The sequence below is a fragment of the Peromyscus eremicus genome, chromosome 1 (assembly GCF_949786415.1).
Source record: "Peromyscus eremicus chromosome 1, PerEre_H2_v1, whole genome shotgun sequence".
Classification (NCBI taxonomy): domain Eukaryota; kingdom Metazoa; phylum Chordata; class Mammalia; order Rodentia; family Cricetidae; genus Peromyscus; species Peromyscus eremicus.
The window spans coordinates 168,847,840-168,870,049 of record NC_081416.1 but is presented as its reverse complement, the minus strand read 5'-3'; the positions used below and the strand labels follow the sequence as shown (position 1 = coordinate 168,870,049).

General features: G+C 42.3%; 1 protein-coding gene across 1 annotated transcript in view; it reads right to left on the bottom strand.

Annotated features, from left to right (window-relative positions):
- Positions 1-12,862: 12,862 nt before the first annotated feature.
- The window catches only part of LOC131895713 (carcinoembryonic antigen-related cell adhesion molecule 1-like), a 79,674-nt gene continuing 70,326 nt past the window's right edge, over positions 12,863-22,210 (bottom strand). The window contains 3 exon segments of the mRNA XM_059246240.1: positions 12,863-13,072; positions 13,326-13,449; positions 13,677-13,788. Coding sequence (XP_059102223.1) covers positions 13,061-13,072; positions 13,326-13,449; positions 13,677-13,788 — 248 coding nt within the window. The 3' untranslated portion in view covers positions 12,863-13,060.

Sequence of the window (22,210 nt, the reverse complement as noted above, 5' to 3'; positions counted from 1 at the left end):
AGTGACCATGCCAAAGTATCCACAGGGACAGTTTTCCTGAAGAACCAGCTCTCAGCAAGACAGAGAGACAGGAGAGGAGGTGTAGTGTTGTCGAAAGTGTACACACTACCAACAGACTGTATCTGAGGGGGTCAAAGCTTAATTCTTCATTTCCTTTTTCTCTTTCTGCTGCTTCTTTTGTTCTTTCTCTGTTATTTTCTTCTTCCCTGCTGTTTCCCTTCTTCTTCCCTGCTGTTTCCTTAACTCACTGCTGTTTCCCTTCTTCTTCCCTGATGTTTCCTTCTTCTTCCCTGCTGTTTCCCTTCTTCTTCCCTGCTGTTTCCCTTCTTCTTCCCTGCTGTTTCCCTTCTTCTTCCCTGCTGTTTCCCTTCTTCTTCCCTGCTGTTTCCTTCTTCTTCCCTGCTGTTTCCCTTCTTCTTCCCTGCTGTTTCCTTCTTCTTCCCTGCTGTTTTCTTCTTCTTCTTCCCTGCTGTTTCCTTCTTCTTCCCTGCTGTTTCCTTCTTCTTCCCTGCTGTTTCCCTTTTATGTTCCTTATTTTTCTCTCATCTCTTTTATACCTCCTAAGACAAAAATTTCTACAGAAGAAAAGATTACCTCATAATCACAAGTTATATATTTTCCAAAAACAAATTAAAGTCTTTAAACAGAGAGAAATCACAATATGATAACAAGTTACATTTTTTCCTTAAAGCTCACAAGCAGTTAAACATTTTTCTTATGTTAATTTCCCCTCCATAACATCTCTACCCCAGAGCAATGACTATAATTGGTTAACAAAGTTTTAAGGAAGCCATGCATATTTCAGCCTGTTTCTTTTGTATTGGCAGGAAGCTGCTTGCGATTTCAGTGTAGCAGATACCTACAAACTTCATTCCTGTGTTCAGCTGTCTATCTTTGTTTACATACAATGGGGACATTTAATTTATTTTCACAACTTTGCTTTTTCAAGCTACATCCCAGGGCCTGTGATTAATTCTGTAAGCTACATGACCGAGGAACTCAGGCCTAATCTTGGGTGTAGGGACATAATTGCTTTCTTTAATCATCAGCCTGTTTTCCAACAGGCAGGATCCATGGGTCTATAATGCATGAGACTTCCTTGTTTTCAGTTTCTATCCTCTACAAATCACACATCTAACCAAGGGGAAGGTGACTTCTAGCCTATTTTTGTCTTTTTTTTGTCTGTTATTGGATCAATTGGCAGAATTACCCAAACTATTTCCCTAATCATCTTCACTACCTGTCTTAGTCACCTGTATCTTTCAGGCTGGCTCAGAACGTTCAGTCAAATCATTGATCTAACTAAGCATTATTGCTCTTATAAAAATCATCTTCATTATGATCTGAAAGGAAAATGCCCAGTGAGGAGTGGGATTTTCCCAAGAAACAATCACACTATTGTTGGAGAATATGATTTTAAGGTGTGTTACTTTTGTTTATGTCGCATTTGTTTAACTCTGTGAAGCTGTGTTACATTGACTTGTCTAAAACACCTGATAGTATAATAAAGAGCTGAGCAGCCAATAGCAAGGCAGGAGAAAGGATAGGTGGAGCTGGCAGGAGCGAAGATTAATAGAAGGAGAAAAAAGAGCAGGAGAGGAGAAAAAGGGGCAGAGGATGCTAGGGGACAGCCCCCTCTCTACAGAGCCAACCATGGAGTGAGAGTGAAAGAAGGATTACAGAAGTAAGAAAAGGAAAAGGCCCAGAGGCTTTTAAAAGGAAGAAGGGATAATTTAAAGTTAAGAAAAGTTTACTGGCAGCAATTTAAGGCAAATCTGGGCATTCATAATTCAGAATAAGCCTCTCTGTGTGATTTATTTGGGAGCTGGGTGGCAGCTGGTCCCCAGAAGAGTGAAAACAAAATTATGATGTTCCTATGTGGGGCTAGAGTAAAAGAAAATCCAACAACACACTATACTAGATACAGTGGGATCCTTTCACACAGTATTCACACCACGTCACATGCAGCAGGAACACAGCAGCAGCAAGCAGGAGGAAGCACAGAAGCAGCAGGAGGCATTCTGGAGACTATTCCACTCCCCAGGTGCCTCTCCAGCCTTTAGCTTTGCTATTTGGTTAATCAAACTCCATAAGCTCCTTTGCTGAGTGCAGCTCCTAATGACCACCAACAACATTTGAACCCCACTATGACCCTTCCTGTCTCCTGTAGGTCCTCCCTTCACATCATGCTGCTTCTCCCCATTTCTTCCCATTACCTGACTGCTTTGCTCCTTCTGGCAGGAAGCATCCACTGGAGCAGCAATTCTCAACCTCTGGGTCTCAACCCCTTTGAGAGGGGTTATGAACTACCCATTGACAGGGGTTGCATATCAGATATCCTGCATATCAGATACTTACATTATGATTCATAACAGTAGCAAAATTACAGTTATTAAAATAATTCTATGGTTGGGGGGGGTCACCGCAGTATGAGGAACTGTATTAAAAGGTTGCGGCATTAGGAAGGTTGAGAACCACTGGTCTAGAGGGCAGACATGCTCCTTTTTTGAGATCATGTGACCCTGTCACCCCTAGGACAAGTGTGGCTGCTTTTACAGCCCCAATCTCAGTTCACAGACAGGACTGGAATTGAAATTCCTGGTACAGTCTCTGGCCTACTCGGGCCTCAAGTGGAAGATGTGATGGCATGACCTGGTGATGGGGAAACAAGGCAGGACCCAGATCACTTGAAGGGGCAATGGTCTAGGCACAATGGCTAGACACTCAGAGCCCAGTTCTTCTGTCCATAATTGTGAAGCTGTGCCCCCAAGGGCTCAGTCACTTCAGATCTATGTACATGGGTCTTGAAGGGGATGCTGTGGAACATTCTAAATAGTATCTTAAACAGTGGGAGCAAGGTCTTCCCAAGGACTTGAAGTAGCACTCTCACCTGGAAGATCAGAAGGGTGTGACAGCCACAATGGGACAGATGCTACCTGCTCCTGAGGGAGCAGATGGCTTCTGGGTTTCAGGGTCACCCTAGAAATGGGGTGTAGTTTTGCACACTTCCCCTCAGCACACCCTATTCTCAGTTGTCTATGAGAAGCTGGGTCTCCCACCACCCCCTTGAGGGCTGAGGAGTGGGATCTTCCCAGAGTCAGACAGTAGAGAATGCAGGTGAGTTTTGGCAGGTGGAGCTGAGGAACAACTGTAGGTCCTGGTGGTGGAGCAGCTGGCTGATGGTCACCAGGAGGTGATGCACAATTGCTGGTTACTGTAGAGTAAGTCTATTGGCAGAGTGGTTTCTCTGAGAATACAGCCTTGTGCTACAACTTTATGGAGCCCTTCTTGCTGAATGCTTCTGGCTAGGGCTCCCTGGCTTTATTCTGAGCTTCCAGACACAATATCCCCCAACAACTGAGGCCTCTTCATAAGTCACTTGTCCCCATCACACTGTGTGCTCTTGTTGTCAACTATCTTTTCTAGAACATTCAGGTCTTCATAATGGCTTTCCTCTTGCCCCTGTCCCTAGCAAGGTGACTGTCTGGCTGGAGGCCAATGTGAGACAAGCTGTTAGGTCCTGAGTCCTTGTGGTAGTTTGAATATAATTTTTTCCTATAAGCTTATCGGGAGTGGTACTATCAGAACATGGGGCTTTGTTGTAGTAGGTATGTCCTTGTTGAAGAAAGTATGTCACTGTGGGGGTGTACTTTGAGGTATCCTATGCTCAAGCCATGCCCAGTGTCTCAGACCACTTCCTGTTGCCTGTGGATCAAAATGTAACAGCACCTTCTCTAGTACCATGTCTGTCTGCACAACACCATGCTCCCTACCATGATGATAATAGACTAAAGGTCTGAAATTGTAAGCCACCACCTCAATGAAATGTTTTTCTTTATAAGAGTTGCTGTGGTCATGGTGTCTCTTAACAGCAACAGAAACCCTAACTTAGACAGAAGATGGTACCAGGGACTGGAATATTGTGATAGGCTGGACCATGTTTTTATTTGGAGTAGTACAGAGTATGGGAGTTTGGATTAGGAAAGCAGTGCAATGCTTTAAGTATTGCTTAATGGCCAAAAAAAAAAAAAAAAAAAGAATTTCAGTGTAAATAATTTTCTGTTACTTATGTCATTCTTAAAAGTTGTGTATTTATTTTCCATGGAGTCAAAAAAATCACATTCAACATAGTGACATATGTATTTTAATGTACTTGTCAATCTTGGTTTACAATTGTTAATTTTTCTGGTAGAAATACATAATAGCACACTTACTTGCTATCCAATAAATTATAAGAATCTGTCATGCAAACACATTGGATGGCCTATTAAAATTATACTTGTTTTCACACATGAAATCTTAAAAATAAAATAATAGCCGGGCGGTGGTGGCGCACGCCTTTAATCCCAGCACTCGGGAGGCAGAGCCAGGCGGATCTCTGTGAGTTCGAGGCCAGCCTGGGCTACCAAGTGAGCTCCAGGAAAGGCGCAAAGCTACACAGAGAAACCCTGTCTCGAAAAACCAAAAAAAAAAAAAAAAAAAAAAAAAAAAAAAAAAAAATAAAAACATAAAAAATAAAATAAAGTAATAAAAACTCGTAATACTCTCATTACTGTTTTACTTTGTAAAAATTTCTTATTTACTTTTTGTAAAGTACAGATTATTTCCTATTGAGGATTAGCAAATATTTGTAACTCTGAAGATCGATCAAGTGTGTGTTGTTTGTTAGGCCCCAGGAAATTAGCATGCAGAAAAAGGGGAAGGTCTCACACTAAAACTGCTTTTAATAAAGTTTACAGTTTAAATTTTGATATTATTATAATCTATTTCCTTACCTGTTTGATGGTACTAAAAAACAAGGAGAAGCACTATTAGGACTATTGGCTAGTGCAGCTAATCTTTTTAACATTGGGTAACAAACAAACAGCTAACTTTTCCTTTAGGGTTATAATATGAAAGTGATATTGGTACTGAACTTCAGAAGACAATATAAAAAAGACCACCCCAACATGGATGATGACTCAAGGAAACTGAGTCATTTGCACTCTATGTGACTCCTATTTGCACTCCTCATGTGACTCATAGGCAGCTCAGCTGATTTCAGATTCTCTTGTCCCCAGCTATTGTTAGCCTGTGTGTAACCTTGGGAATGGGCTTATGAATTTTTTAAGCTTCAGAAACTTCCTGAAACTTGTGAATTTCATCTGCTTCCTGAATCTCCTCCCCCACCCCCCAAAAGAGAATGTTTTAATTCAGGGGAAGTCACCATACAGCAGCTGATACACCCATAGAATCTCCAATGTATACTCTTCTTTATTGAATCTCTCTCTCTTCCATGACAATTCTAGGTTACAGTAAGCTGACAATATTAACTGTTGCTGTTACTTGTATAGAATTTTGTTTCCGAAACAGGGAAATGGATTTTTACAGAAATAATAGAACAGTGAGAACTTGTTGGATTAGACAGACATACTCTTAAACTTCAAATCTAGAAGTAAAATATAATGGATAAAATCCTGCATTTTAAATTTGCAGAATAAACTCTGGGTCCTATCATGCATTTGATGATTACTATTAAAGAGGTTAATTATTGTGGATATCATATAAAATTCACTTCATTTGTGACTAGCTTGCTTAATTTTTTTATTAATTGATATACCTACGTGTATTCTATTCATCTGCTTTCCCTGACTCCACTCATCTAATATCCTGTTAACCTTTCTACCTTTCCATTCTATGTTGGCTCATGAACTCTGTGGTTAATCTAAATGTGAAGAACAATTTACCTTCTACTGAGTGAGGGCTGCCTAGAAGAGATTATTATTGCTCTACAAGATGTCATTCTCTAGAAGGTGAGCTTGGACCTCTCAAATGACAATTGGCTTTTGAGAATTCCAAAAAAATGAAGGAAAAATAATGGATGCTTTCCAAGATCTATGTATGCACCTACAGACAGTCTATCAGAGCAGGCTACCAGAGAAACAAGATGGTGAACTGAGGCACAAAATTAGCAGGCTTCAATCACATGTTAAATTCTATTGAAATTTCCATCTAAACAAATAACAAAGTAAAGTTGACTGAATTGGCATCTGTTTAGTAAGGTCATATTATTGATTATTGTTTCAAAATTGATATTCTTCACTCTAAACAAATATTTCTGCTATAACAAAAAAAAGAGTTGCAGTGGTCATGGTGTCTCTTCACAGCAACAGAAACCCTAACTAAGACAGAAGATGGTACCAGGGACTGGAGTATTATGATAGGCTGGACTGTGTTTTTATTTGGAGTAATGTAGAGTATGGAAGTTTGGATTAGGAAAGCAGTGGAATGCTTTAAGTACTGCTTAATGGGACAGACTAGTAGGAACATGGAAGACATTGGTGTTGAGTTATTTGAACTGTGGGTGCCTGGTCAAGAGATTTCAGAGGAGAAGAATATTAATATGTGGCCTAGAGATTGTTCTTGTGATATTTTGGTGAAGAATATGGCTGTTTTTTGTCCTTGTCCCAAAAGTCTGCCTAAGGCTAAAGTGAAGTGTTTTGGATTAATTCCATTGGCATAGGAAATCTCAAAACAGCCTAGTATAGACTCTGTTGTGTTTTTATGACTGGCCACTCTTATACAGATTTATAATGAAAAAGAGGAAGCTGAGCAAAGAAAAAATACAAAATGTACAATTTGAGGAGAAAGAGCACCAGAAGTGGAATGGAACTAATTCTTTTATTCAGAGATAAACATATTAAGAAATGGAATACAGGGAGTGGTGGCCTCAGGGCAAGATCCTACCAAGCTAAGTTTCCAACAGGTAAAAAGAAATTAAAGAAAAGCTTAAATTAGGGTGTGGTGGTACATGTCTTTAATCCCAACACTGGGAAGGCATAGGCAGGGGGATCTCTGAGTTTGAAACCAGCCTGGTCTACAGAGCAAATTTCAGTACAGCCATGATTAGGCAGTTAAAGAAACCAACAAAAACAGAAAATTGGTGGAGATGTAATAAAACAAGGGGGTCACATTTCAGAACCAACAAGCAGCAGAACATGGCTGCTTTGGACACCTGGTTCTGGATTAAGGATGGAAGAAATAGGCTATGGAATATGCCTCCTTGACTAAGGAGAACCACTGAGGCTAGGCATGTGTCAGGAGTGTCCCTAAATGGAGGACCAGAGAGGCCATTGTGTGAAGCTGTGAGGGAGAAGCTTGGATTGCCTTGGAGACCCCAAGATGTTGGAGATGCCAGAGACTTGGGATACCTGCTGAGAAGAGCTGCTAACAGGAAGTGGAACCAGCCCAAGAGAGTAATGTGTTGTGGTCAACATAGCTGAAAGAAGTTGTAGATCTGAAGAGCAGTTGGAAGAAAGAACTGGAGATGCAGAGTTTGGAGTTTCCCCAGATTACTTTCAGTCTCACTTTGGTCCAGAATCTCCTCATTATGATCCCTTCCCTACACTTTGGAAGAGTAATGTATATATTGTGCCATTATATGTTGGAAGCATATGTTTTTTAATTTTTATTTTATAGGAGATTATAGTTAAGAGATTGCATGAATCTCAGAAGAAACTTCGCATTTTTAAACATTGTTGATCTGTGATAGACTATGGAGATTTTTGAATTTGGACTAAATATATTTTCCATTATAATATTGTTACAAGCTTATGGGGGCCAGGAAGTGGGATGTGGTGGTTTGAATGTAACCTACTAACAGGGAGTGGCACTGTTAGGAGGTGTGGTTTTGTTGGAGTAGATATGGCCTTGTTGGAGAAAGTATGTCACTGTAGGAGCAGTCTTTGAGGTCTCCTATGCTCAAGCCATACCCAGTGTCTCAGTTTACTTCCTGTTGCCTCTGGATCAAAATTGTAGAAATCTTAGCTCCTTCTCTAGCACCATGTCTGGCTGCATGCTACCATGTTCCACCGTGATGATAATGGACTGAATCTCTAAGCCATAAGCCCTCTCATTAAATGTTTTCCTTTGTAAGAGTTTCTGTGTTCATGCTGTCTTTTCACAGCAATAGAAATCCTAAGACAGTCCTAAGAGGTAGCAGCACTGGGACAGGACATGCTGTGGCTGCAGATCATCCCAGGGAATGCCTGAACTTGCTCAGTGAGAAGGTGGTGGCTTGTGTTGTGAGAACCTGAATTATAATGGGAAATATAAGGTTGTTTTCTCTTATTTTAGATTTGCTTTTATTCTCCATGTCTCTCAGGCTGTGTCATTGTCTCTGTCTCTTTCTCTGTCTCTCTATGTATGTGAGTATGCCATATGTGTGTGAGGTTCCTATTGAAGCCAGAAGAGGGCATCATTGCCCCTGGATATGAAGCTGCAGGCAGCTGTGAACCTCCTGATGTGTGTACTGGGAACTGAACTCAGGTCTTCCAGAAGAGCAGCAAGTGCTCTTAGCTTCTGAGAGTTTTTAAATTTTGTTTTGGAAGGTTTTTGTTTGCAGGTTCTCTTTCCATGTCACTATCAGTCTCATTCTCACCCACCTGTGACACAAACCTCATATTCTACACCATTATGAGGTGGACGGTTGGGCCACCACCAGCCTGTCTTTATCCAGGGACTCTCATTTGTATCCCTGTTGTGGCAATGTGTTGAGAATAGTTACCTTCTCCAGGGAGTCAGGACTCCACTCCTGCTTTCTCACTGCAGGTTCATCTCCTCTGCTAATCCCAGGCCCCTCTCAGCCCTTACAGAACTCTGAGCTGGCCATCTCAGCACCATCCTGTTAACAAGTGTTTGCTCCTTGAGCTGGTGAAAGTGTGCATATCTCCCAGGAGAAGCAAAGGTGTGCATGCATGCATGTGCATGTGTGTGTACCTGGACACATGTACAGTCTCAGGTATGAGAAATTAAGAACCATTCAACAAATATTTAATTGTAAAAATTTGAAGGCTAGGGTGTAACTCTGTAGGCAGAGCTTACTTAGTGTGCACAAAGCTCTGGATTTGATCCCCAGGACTTTGATCGAAAATATACACACAGGTGGATGAGAAGCCCAAAGTCATCCTTGGTTGTGTACTGAGTTTGAAGCTAGCCTGGGCTATGTGAGACATACTCACCAAAAATTTTTAAAAAGTCAGGAAATAAAATGTAAGAGTAAATAGTGGTCTTTGGATGGGTGTTTGACACACTTTTGTTTACTTTCTCCTGAATTGCTTGTCCTTGTCCATACACCTCCACCTGCCAAAAGTGGAGCATGTCTCCCCATGCCACATCTAACTGGGCATGACCATGAAGCTTGGTCACAGTGGCCAAGGGGGCTTAATACAACCTCACTTTTCCAATCTTACATTTCAAGTGTACCCTATGATTGGCCCCTCTGACTTTTGTGCATTCATGGTACCTACTGTATGTCACAAACCTCAACTGACTTTACTTAGCGGTCACTGCTCTGTGTTTGTGTACACTCCCTGCCTGTCCCTCTATGCCTGTGTATGTGGGTGGTGCTGGTGGTGGTGGTGATGGTAGTGCTGGTAGTGCTGGTGGTGGTTGGTGGTTTGCTGGCATGTATGTCTGTACATTATGTATATATCTGGTACCCCCTGGGTAGAGAAGATGGTATAAGATCCCTTGAGACTACAGTTACAAAAGGTTTTTAGCTGTGTGGTTGATGGGGATCTGAGTCCTCTGGAAGAGCAGCCAAATGCTTAGATCCACTGAACAACCTCTCCAGCTCCTATCCCTGGCATCTCTTGAGTATGCTCGAATGTATGAAGTCAGGTGGGGACAGGCTTCTAGTCTTCCTGGTCAACTAGTTCCTTTCCTGATGCATTCTTTTCAGTCACTACTCTCCTGTCACAGTAGTGGGGCAGAGGTGTACAAGGAGACAGATGCAATTAGAACAGAGGGCCCCACAGAGCTAAGTGTTGACAAGAGCAGGAAGTGTGAGCAAGAGAGGAATCTGGAGTATGTGATAGGACACTGGACATTCCCCAGTAGGAGAAGGAGCTAGTGTCGGGGAGCTAAGGAGACAGTAGTGTGTGTGAGGAAGACCTGAGAACAGAGTGGGCAAATGTCCGGGAGTGCTTCATGTGCTTACTGAAGTCTTGGCCACTTAGCTTTGTGGGACTAGAGAACAAGTCACAGCTGAGAGGTGAAATGGAATCCCAAACAGACATGCGTGGGAGATTGTATCTCTCCACCATGCAACTGCATCTGTGACAAACCAAGACAGTTCCTGTTTGCAGGACCTTGGATTTCATGGCCTGCCATGTGTATAGCAAAAATCCCATGTTGGGAAATAGGTACAGAGTGGCTGGCACTGGACTCCTAGAACTGTACACAAGTCAATCTACATTGTCATCCTTCTGAGGGCAGAGATCGCATGCCAGGACCTGCACACATAGTCACCCAACTGTCAGAGGGCTTTTCCCAGTGGAGGTCATCCCCTACCACAGCCCGTTTTTCTCTGCCACAGCCAGTTTTCTGATCACTACTAAGCTGGCTCCCTGGCTACAGCGGACTTCATAAGTGCTCTTGCTCTGTGGTCTAAAGGGTGTAATCCCTCACCAGCAATCCCTTCCTGCTAGCCACTGGCTACCCAATTCATTATCTGCCTTTCTCTCTGCTGACTCTGAAGGCTAGGGCTGCAGGGTTGTGTCCTTTGGGGCATCTCCTCCACTACCCCCGCCCCCAGTGAGAGGCAGGAGACTGGGAACACATGAGCAGCAGCTAATGGGACACTGTTTTATTTTTTAATTTCAGAAGACCGTTGCTGGTGGAGATGGGAAGACTGAAGTTAGGGATCTGTGTTGCTGGACATTGTTTTCCAGGAAATAATGTGAAGGCCATCCATCTGAAAAGTATGATCATACAGTCAGTCTCAAGACAGAAAGATACAGAGACAGAGACACAGACAGACAGACAGACAGACAGACAGAACATGGGTGCATCTCAGAGGACAACTTGCAGGAGGGTTCTCCTCTTTCACCTCAGGTTTTGGGGACTGAACTCGGGTGTCAGATTTGTAAACTGCACTTTAGACACTAAACCATCTCAACTTCCCTAAACCTAGTTTGTGTGTGTGTTGGTGTGAACCAGCTCTCATGTAGCCCAGGGAGTCCCCATGTTCTCCAGGGACCAAGTGCTGTGACTGCAGGTGTGCTCCACTGTGATTCTGTGGATCAAACCTGCGCCAGGGACAGTCAGGCAAGTGCTCTAGCAATAGGACAACATTTCCAGCCTTTAAATTCTCTAAGTGACCATCTCAATTGCTAAGAAGAATATAAGTTACTATATGGCTGGAGCCTTCCGGCAAAGAGCAGAGACACACAATAGTCCCCTCCTTTAGAGTCAACCCACATGATCTCTTTGTCCTGCACAGAACAACATCTCATGAGGGCCCCCTGTGCCAGAGACTTTAGAAGACATCACCCGGCCTACTTTAACATGTAGCCTGTGGTCCCTGGCCATTGTCCACTGTCGCTTCTTGAAGGCCTTTCATCTGCAGTGGCCCTTTGGCCAATGTCCACCCTCACTGTTGAGCATGCCTCCCAACATTCTCTAAGAAACCTGCCAGTCTTCTACACAACAGGATGTCTCTGGTCTGAATCCATCTGCCAGACTACAAGAGAGGAGGATGCTGGGCAGAGGAGGGGTCAGAGTGAGATCCCAGAGCCTGCACTTCTGACTGGTTGGAATGGAGTCTTTCCTTTGAAGACCAGAGCAGGTTCAGATGAGGAGAGACAAGGGAGAGGGGTATGTCCCTTCCTCCTTTGGGTCTGTGCTGGGAACTACACAGGGATTAGCTCACCCACACCTGCAACCTCTTTTGTAGTGGGCACAATGCAGGTGAGCAGCCTAAAGGGTGGAGAGGTGCAGCTCCTCATCTGCTGCATGAGGAACTAAGGACACACAGTTGTGGCTCTGAGTGTCCCCATCTCTCCAGAGACATCTGAGAGGAATCAGGTAGTGAAAGTGGCAGTGCTTACCTCATTAGGATAGTTGTCACGTGACCTGGAGAAGCAAGAGAAGAGTCACCAGATCATGGAAGTACAAAGCTCATCTAAGACTTGTGATTTGTAGCCGAAGGAGGCGGCCTGAGGTAGTAGTAGATGTGGGGTGGGGGTTGAAGGGGGTGATGCCCAAGTCCAGTTAGAGGATTTGCATCCTCCAGAGTCTGTTTCACAGACCTAGCGTATTAGGACCAGAGGAGAGGTAACAAGGACAGAGACCTGGATTATTCAGTTCAGGAGTTCTCCAAGTTCACAAAGCCTTGATTATTCTTTCCTCAGTAGTTATTTGTGACTGACATGTTCCTATGACAAAGAGGAGCACAGTGGTCCTTGGGACCCAGATCACACAGTAGAGAGTCCCCCTAAGGGATAATGAATGCCCACAACCTTCACACACAGCAGGGAAGGCATTAGGTTCAGGAACTTGCTCTTGGATATGTGGTTCCCCCATGCCAGCCTAGCCTAGGTGAACTGAGTCTCCCTTCAGTACTGACTTGGTCTTCTGTAGCTGGAAAGAGGATGAGGACCTACTGCACCTGAGGGTTGGTGTTGTGCAATATTTGTTTAACAATGTAAAGATGTGTTGTGTTTGTATAACTATGTAAACATGTGTTGCTGTTTTACCTTGACTGCCCAAGGCAACAGACTTGTCTAAGAAAAAGCTGAATATCTAATAGTGAGGGTGGATATATAGGTGGGACATCTAGGCAGGGAGAATAAGTAGGAGGAGGTATTTAAGCTCAAAAAAGAAAGAAAAAAAGAAGCCAGGGAGATATCTGGGGTCAGAGAGACAGATGGGGAGGAAGCAGGAAAGTAGGACATACAGAATGAAAGAAAGGTAAAAAGGCCTGAGGTAAAACATAGATGAATAGAAACAGTTTAAATTAAGGCAAAGGAGCTAGTTGGACAAGCCTAAGCTACGGCTGAGCATTCATAATTAATAATAAGTCTCCATGTCTTTATTTGGGAGCTACTTGGTAGCCTCAAGAAAATGCCAGCCAGAGGCTGAGGAAAGAAGATCTGCTCTGTAAGTCAGACAGGAGACAGTGGCTGGCATCCAGGATGTTGTGGAAGGACTGGCAGGTGGTGGGACCATTGATTCCTGAAGGTCAGTGCCTTTACTTACTGTGGGTGGACAGGTCCAGTTGTCCTCACTGAGTATGTTTTTACTTCTTGCCCTAAAGAAGTGGGAGACACTGTCACTGTTGTTTGGTTCCTCAGTTGGGAAGGACCCTGGGAGCCAATGTTTCCTGGGAGCTGCTTGGTGTCCTTGCTGTGCATTCACACCATGGCTGCCACTGCCTTTCTTGGTGCTGCCTCCTTTTCCAATCTAACCAGCCCCCTCCAACCCTTTGATCCTTTTACTCCATCATATTTGCTGTTTTCTAATTGGTTCTGGGGGTGGTAGTTTGGTTGAGAATTTACTTTTACCTTCTTTTCCTTTTGAGGTTTCACATTTGAGGATGCTTTTGAGGTTTCATTGAGGTTGATTGGCTCATTGAGGTTGCTTGGCTCATTGTCCACCTGTTTAATGTCGTTCTCAATTTGTGGCTCCCTGGTGAAAGATGAAGACAATTTATCTCCAAACTTCACAGGGAAAGGAGTGACCATGACCAACAGACAGTGGGGTACAGGGCATAGGAAGGCAGTGATATGAGGAACACAGCAGACACACAGCAAAGAGAAGAAGATGGAGTCCAGACACAAAGTGAAGGAAACCGCTTCCCTTTCCCAAGCATGGAGGGAATGGAAGAGTAAGTGGAAGGGTGGAAGACACTTCACCTGCCACGACGGCTGCGCCACAGGAAAAACAGTACAAATATTACTGCAATCAGCCCCATCACACACTGGGCAACAATGCCAATAATACTCCGTAATGAAAGTCGATGTTCACCTGTCATGGACAGAGAAGAGAAGAAGAATCACCATAAATTCATCCTCACTGAGCAAGTGGACAAGAACTCTCTCATTGTGTCTGACATCTGTTTGTTCCTTTGGGGAGTGCACTTCCTGTGAGAAGGTAGATTAGGAGAGGTGAGGCAATAAGCAGGGTATTCTCTCCTAGTACTCCCGTAAGTACTGTGTTTCTAGGCTGGTCATGTGTCTTCCTTCAAGTCCTTGCCTGTGGCGGGTGGGGAGAGAGTGTGCTTTAGGCTGCAGTCTAATTCATATCCACTCTGGCAGTCCTTGGAAGGCTCAGAAGATGGGAGAAAGTCACATAGCAATTTTTACATTAACATTACAGTTGTTTTTAATGATCACATCTTCTTCTCATTGTCCTAATTGTTGTAGATGTAAATATTCACCTCACTGATTCCTGTGGCCAGGAGTTAACTGAAAGCATATTGAGGCTCCATACCCAGAGAGTGCTGCCCCTTGGCCCCATCCATGGGACACAGCTGGTCCCTGTGAACCCCCACCCAACTCTGTCCCAGTTGCTGGCCAGCAGGCAGGGCTGCTGCGGGAAGGCCCTCCCTCACTAAGACCCCCTACCGGACCCTGCAATCTACACACCCTGCCCCATACCCATCATCCTGAGACCCCAGCCACTTCCCAAGGCATGGAAACCAAGCCGGCAGCCCTCATTGGACAAAGAGCTCTTATTGGAACAAGAGTAACCTCCTGAGACAGGGAATCTGCCAGCCCTCATTAGACCAAGAGTGGCTTTCTGAGACATAGAATCTGCCACCTCTCATTCGACCAAGAGAGGCTTCCTGAAACACAGAATCTGTAAGCTCTGACTGGAGCAAGAGCCCTGATAAGACCAAGAGTGGCTCTATGAGTCACAGAATCAACAAGCTTAGGTTCACCCAAGAGCAGCTCCATGAGAAACAGAATCTGCCTTCTCCAATTAGACCAAAAACTAAGATTGGACCTAAAGGGCCCCCCTGAGACACAGACACAACAAGCACAGAGTAGAACAATAGCAACTCACTTAGACACAGCAATCTCTTATGCCTATTAGAGGAGGAGATGGGCAGATGTCAAGGGAAAAATACATAGAACAACATAAAGAGCAATACAGCATCACCAGAACCTAGCCCTCCTCCAACAGCAAGACCTGAACATCACAATGTAGAAGAAGCAGAAGAAAGCAAGCTTGAGAACAGCATCATGAAGATGCTAGAGGCCTTTCAAGAAAAAATGGAAAATAAAATTGAGGAAAAGACAAAAAAAATTGGAAGAAATCTATAAAGAACTAGAGGAAAAGACAAATAAAAAAAGTGGGAGAAAGCAGTAAATCCCTTAAAGAAAACCATGAAAAAGCAATTAAAGATGTGAGGGAAACACTTCAAGACCTGAAAAGGGAAATAGAAACAATGAAGAAGACACAAATAGTGAGAATGCTGGAAATAGAAAATCTGAGTAAACAAACAGGAAACACAAATGCAAGCATAACCAACAGAATAAAAGCGTTGGAAGAGAGAATCTCTGGTGCAGAGGGTACAATAGAGGAAAGAGTTTCATCAGTCAAAGAAAATACCAGGCCAAAAAAAGTCATAACACAAAATGTCCAAGATCTGGGATACAATGAAAAGGCAAAATCTAAGAATAATAGGGATAGAAGAAGGAAAAGAATACCAACTCAAAGGCACAGAAAATATGTTCAACAAGATAATAGAAGAAAACTTTCCCAACTTAAAGAAGGAAATACCTATGAAGATAGAAGAAGCCTATAGAAGACCAAACAGACTAGACCCCCCAAATGTCCCCTTGCCACATAATAATTAAACAACTAAATCTACAGAATAAAGAAAGAATATTAAGAGCAGTAAAAGAAAAAGGCTAAGTGACTTATAAAGGCAAACCCATCAGAATAACACCCAATTTCTCAATGGAGACTTTGAAAGCCAGAAGGACCTGGACAGACATAATGAAGACACTAAGGGAAAATGGATGCCATCCTAGAATAATATACCTAGCAAAACTTTCAATCACCATAGACAGAGTGAACAAGACATTCTGAAACAAAACCAGATTAAAACAATACCTATCCACAAATCCAGCCCTACAAAAGCACTAGAAGGAAATTCCAACCTAAGGAATCAGATACACCCATGAAAATACAAGCAATAGATAACCCCCAGCAGCAAAGCCCAAAGAAGAGAAATACACACTCACTACCACCAAAAGGTAACAGGAACTAACAATCACAGGTCATTAATATCCCTTTTTATCAATGGACTTAATTCACCTATAAAAAGATACAGACTAACAGAATGAATACAAAAACAGGACCCATCTCTCTGCTACATACAAGAAACACATCTCAATTTCAAAGATAGACACTACCTCAGAATAAAAGGCTGGGAAAAGTCTTACCAATCAAATGGTTTTAAGAAGCAAGCTGGTGTAGCTATCCTAATATCCCACACAATAGACTTGAAACTAAAATCAATCAAAAAAGATCAAGAAGGACATTATATACACATTACAGGAAAGATACACCATGAGGAAGTTTCAATTCTGAACATTTATGTCCCAAATACAAGGGCATACACATATGTAAAAGAAACATTACTAAAGCTTAAATCATACATAAAACCCCAGACATTAATAGTAGGAGACTTCAACACCCCACTCTCACTACTGGACAGATCTGCCAAATCAAAACTTAACAGAGAAATAAGGGGCTTAACTGATGTTATGAATCAAATGGACTTAATCAATATCTACAGTACATTCCACCCTTACAAAAAAGAATATACTTTCTTCTCAGCACCCCATGGAACCTTCTCTAAAATTGACCACATACTTGGTCACAAAGCAAACCTCAACAGATACAAAATAATTGGAACAACCTACTGTATTCTATCAGACCATCATGGTTTAAAGTTAGATTTCAACAACAACAAAAATTACAGAAAGCCTACAATCTCATGGAAACTGAATAATGCTCACCTGAATCACCAATGGGTCAAGGAAGAAATAAAGAAATTAAAGACTTCCTAGAGATCAATGAAAATGAATATACTGCATACCCAAACTTATGGGACACTACAAAAGCAGTGCTGAGAAGAAAATTCATAGCAGTAATGCCCACATAAAGATGTTGAAGATATCTCACACTAGTGACTTAACAGCACACCTGAAAGCTCTAGAACAAGAAGAAGCAAAGCCACCCAGGAGGAATAGATGCCAGGAAATTATCAAATTGAGAGCTGAAATCAATGAAATAGAAACAAAGAGAACAATACAAAGAATCAATGAAACAAAGAGTTGGTTCTTTAAGAAAATCAACAAGATAGACAAGCCCTTATCCAGACTACCAAAAGGCAGAGAGAGAGCATCCAATCAGAGAATTACAAAGGAAAAGGGAGACATAACAACTGACAATGAGGAAATCCAGAGAATTATCAGGTCATATTTCAAAAACCTGTACTCCAAAAAATTGGAAAATCTAAAAGAAATGTATGATTTTCTGGACAGCTACCACATACCTAAGTTAAATCAAGACCAGATGAACCATTTAAATAAACCAGTAACACCTAACAAAATAGAAACTGTCATTAATAGTCTCCCAATCAAAAAAAGCCCAGGACCAGATAGTTTCAACGCAGAATTAAACCAGATCTTCAAAGAAGAGTTAATACAAACACTCTTTAAATTGTTCCACACAATAGAAACCGAAGGAATGTTACCAAACTCCTTTTATGAGGCTACAGTTACTCTGATCCCCAAGCCAATCAAAGATGCAATAAAGAAAGGGAATTACAGACCAATCTCCATCATGAACATTGAAACAAAAAACTCAATAAAATACTGGCAAACAAACTCCAAGAACACATCAAAACAATTGTCTACATTGATCAAGTAGGCTTCATACCAGAGATGCAAGGATGGTTCAAGAAACGAAAGTCTGTCAAAATATTAAAACCATATAAACAAACTGAAAGAAAAAAACCACATGATCATTTCATTAGATGCTGAAAAGGCCTTTGACAAAATCCAACACCCCTTCACGATAAAGGTCTTGGAGAGATCAGGAATGCAGGGAACATACCTAAACATAGTAAAGGCAATTTATAGCAAGCCAACAGCTAACATCAAAGTAAATGGAGAGAAACTCAAAGCAATTCCACCAAAATTAGGAACAAAACAAGATGGTCCACTCTCCCCATATTTATTCAATATAGTACTTGAAGTTCTAGCTAGAGCAATAAAACAACAAAAGGAGATCAAGGGGATACAAATTGGAAAGGAAGAAGTCAAACTTTCACTATTTGCAGATGACATGATAGTATACATAAGTGACCCCAAAAATTTGACCGAAGAACTCTTACAGCTGATAAACACCTTCAGTAATGTGGTAGGATACAAGATTAACTCAAAAAAATTAGTAGCCTTCTTATATACAAATGACAAATGGGCTAAGAAAGAAATCAGAAACATCACCCTTTACAAAAGCCACAAATAATATAAAATACCTTGGGGTAACTCTACCTAAGCAAACAAAGGACCTGTATGACAAAAACTTTAAGTCCCTAAAGAAAGAAGTTGAAGAAGATGTCAGAAAATGGAAAGACTCCCATGCTCATTGATAGGTAGGATTAACATAATAAAAGTGGCAAACTTACCAAAAGCAGTCTACAGATTCAATGCAATCCTCATCAAAATCCCAACACAATTCTTCACAGACCTGTATAGAACAGTACTCAACTTCATATGGAAAAACTAAAAACCCAGGATAGCCAAAAGAATCCTGCACAATAAAACAACCTCTGGAGGCATCATGATCCCTGACTTCAAGCTCTACTATAGACCTACAGTAAGAAAAACAGCTTGGTACTAGCATAAAAACCGACACATGGACCAATGGAACCGAACTGAAGACCCTGACATTAATCCAGACACTTACAAATAGATGATTTTCAACAAAGAAGCCCAAACTGTACAATGGAAAAAAGAAAGCGTCTTCAAGAAATGGTGCTGGCATAACTGGATGTCAACATGTAGAAGACAGCAAATAGATCCATATCTGTCACCGTGCTCAAAACTTAAGTCCAAGTGGATCAAAGACCTCAACATAAATCCAGTTACTCTAAACCTGATAGAAGAGAAAGTAGGAAGTAAGAGAATTGTAGCTGGACTTTTTTCCAGTCCTGTCTGGCCCACGGTCAGGACAAATCTCTCTCATCTGCCAGCCCCGCAGCTGCTAAGACCCAACCGAGTAAACACACAGAGACTTATATTGCTTACAAACTGTATGGCCGAGACAGGCTTCTTGTTATCTAGTTCTTATATCTTAAATTAACTCATATCTATTAGTCTATAAGTTGCCATGTGGCTGGCAGCTTATTGGTATCTTTACATGACACTTTCCATGGCGGTGGCTGGCAGTGTCTCTCTACTCAGCCTTCCTGTTCCCAGCATTCTCTTCTCTCCTTGTCCCACCTAACTTCCTGCCTGGCTAATGGCCAATCAATGTTTTATTTATTAATCATTCAGAGCAACACATTTAACATACAGAACATCCCACAGCAGAGAAGAAGAGAAAGTCTTGAACGCATTGGCACCAGAGATCACTTCCTAAATATAACACCAGTAGTACAGACACTGAGAGCAACAATTAGTAAATGGGACCTCTTGAAACTGAGAAGCATTTGTAGGGCAAAGGACACAGTCAATAAGACAAAATGACAGCCTACAGAATGGGAACATATCTTGACCAACCCCCACATCTGACAGAGGGCTGATATCCGGAACATATAAAGAACTCAAGAAATTAGACATCAAAATACACAACAGTCCAATTAAAAATGGGCTATAGAGCTAAACAGAGAATTCTCAAGAGAAGAAGCTCAAATGGCTGAAAGACATCCTTAGTCATCAGGGAAATGCAAATCAAAATGACTCTGAAATGCCATCTTACACCTACCTGTCAGAAGGGCTAAGATAAAAAACACTGAAGACAGCTTATGTTGGAGTGGATGTGGAGCAAGGGGAACACTTCTCCACTGTTGGTGGGAGTGCAAATTTGTACAGCCACTTTGGAAATCAGTATGGTACTTTCTCAGAAAATTGGGAATTGATCTCCCTTAAGACTTAGCTATACCACTCTTGAGAATATACCCAAGGAATGCTCAATCATGCCACAAGGACACATGCTCAACTATGTTCATAGCAGCCTTATTTGGAATATCTGGAACCTGCAAACAACCTAGATGCCCCTCAACTGAAGAATGGATAAAGAAAATGTGGTACATATACACAATGGAGTACTACTCAACAGAGAAAAACAATGACAGCATAAAATTTGCAGGCAAATGGATGGAACTAGAAAAAAATCATCCTGAGTGAGGTAACCCAGACTCAGAAAGACAAACATGGTAGGTACTCACTCATAAGTGGATACTAGATAAAAAGCAAAGGATAAGCAGACTGCAACTCACAGCTCCAGGGAGGCTACCTAATAAGGAAGACCCTATGAAAGACACAGGATTGCCCAGCGATGGAGAAATGGATGAGATCTACATGATCAAGCTGGGGTTGAGAGGGGTTAATGGAGGGCAAGGGTTGGGACAAAGAGAGCTTAGGGGAGCAAGAGGACCTAGCTGGATCAGGAACAGAGTGGGAGAACAAGGAAAGAGATACCATGATAAATGAAGCCACCATGGGAATAGGAAGATGCAGAGTGCTAGAGAGGTCCCCAGAAATCCACATAGATGATTCCACTAAGACTACTGGCAATGGTCAAGAGGGTGCCTGAGCTGACCTACACTGGTGATGGAATGGTCGAACACCCTAACTGTTGTGATTGAACCCTCATCCAGGGACAATGGAAGCAGACGCAGAGATCCATGGCCAAGCCCCAGGTGGAGCTCCAGGAGTCCAATCGATGAGGAAGAGGAGGGATCATATGAGCAAGAGATATTGAGACCGTGATTGACAAAGGAAAGAGATGACTAGCCAAACTAGTGGAACCACATGAACTGTGTCCAATAGCCTAGGAACCCCCATGAGACTGGATTAGACCCTATGGATAAGTGAAACAGTTATGTAGCTTGAACTGTTTAGGAGGACCCCAGGCAGTGGGACTGGGACCTGTCCTTAGTGCATGAGCTGGTGTTTTGGAACCTAGTGCCCATGCTGAGACATTTAGCTCAGCCATGGTACAGGGAGGAGGGGAGTGGACCTGCCCCAAATGTAGGTACAACGCTCTGCTGACATCCCAGGGAAGACCTTGCCTTGGGGTTGGTGGGAATGAGGGATGGGTTGGGGCGGGGGAAGGCTGGGAGGTAGGAGAAGGGAGGACAGGGTTATCTGTGGTTGATATGTAAATGAATAGAACATATCTTAATAAAATGAAAAGAAAAAAATAAATATAAAAAATTCATTTCTGCTGGCTCTTTTGAATTTTTGGTGTGACACAGAGTTGTCCTATTGAGTTACAGAATTTGGAAGGCATTCTTGCTGTCCATTTGACCCTCTGTGACCAGATGAGTTTTGATCAGGCTGCTAAGATTGTTCAATGATGAATGAATGATGTTACACAAGTGATGTTGGAAAAAAAATGGGATATCCAGGTAAAAGAATGAAGTTAAGCCTTCACTAACAACGTATACAAATCAGCTCTACATGGATCAAAGATCAGAGCTGAAAGTTATCAGACTTTTAGGAGACAGGATGAAAGCATCTTGAAACTCGATTTCTAATGGTATCTTTGTTATGATGCCAGATGCATCATATGGGCCTTTTGGCTGCTTATATGTCCCTACAGAAGATGCATGTTTGGTACCTGAGGAGGACAGAAGAGGGTGTTGAATTCCTTGGAACTTCAGTTACAGATGTAATAGGCTGCCATGTGGGTGCTGGGAATTGAACCCATGTCCTTTGGAAGAGCTGCCAGGGCTCTTAACTATTGAGCTATCTTTCCAGTCCTATAAACCATATATACACACACACACACATACTACTACACACCAAAAAAACCCCAGTTATTAGAAAAAAAGCATCTTGCGCAGGGATGTCATGCTTCAAATGTCAGCATGAGGATAAGAAACTCAGTATACGGGCCACCAAGATGGCTCAGCTGGGAAGAGTGCCTGCCACTAACTGCCACACAGAAATAAATGCACAAACAAATATGGGCCAGTGAATTGGCTTAGCAGATAAAGAGCTGGTTTACCCACCTGAGTTCAATCCCCTGTCCCTGGAGAACTGGCTCCCACAAATTGTCTCCTGACCTCCGCTCATGAGTTGGGACATGCACACAAAATGAATAAATATACAAATATAGTAAGAAACTCGTTACAGGTCCTTTCTGTCTATGGATTTTATATTTATGGAATGAACCCTTGGAAACAAACTACTTG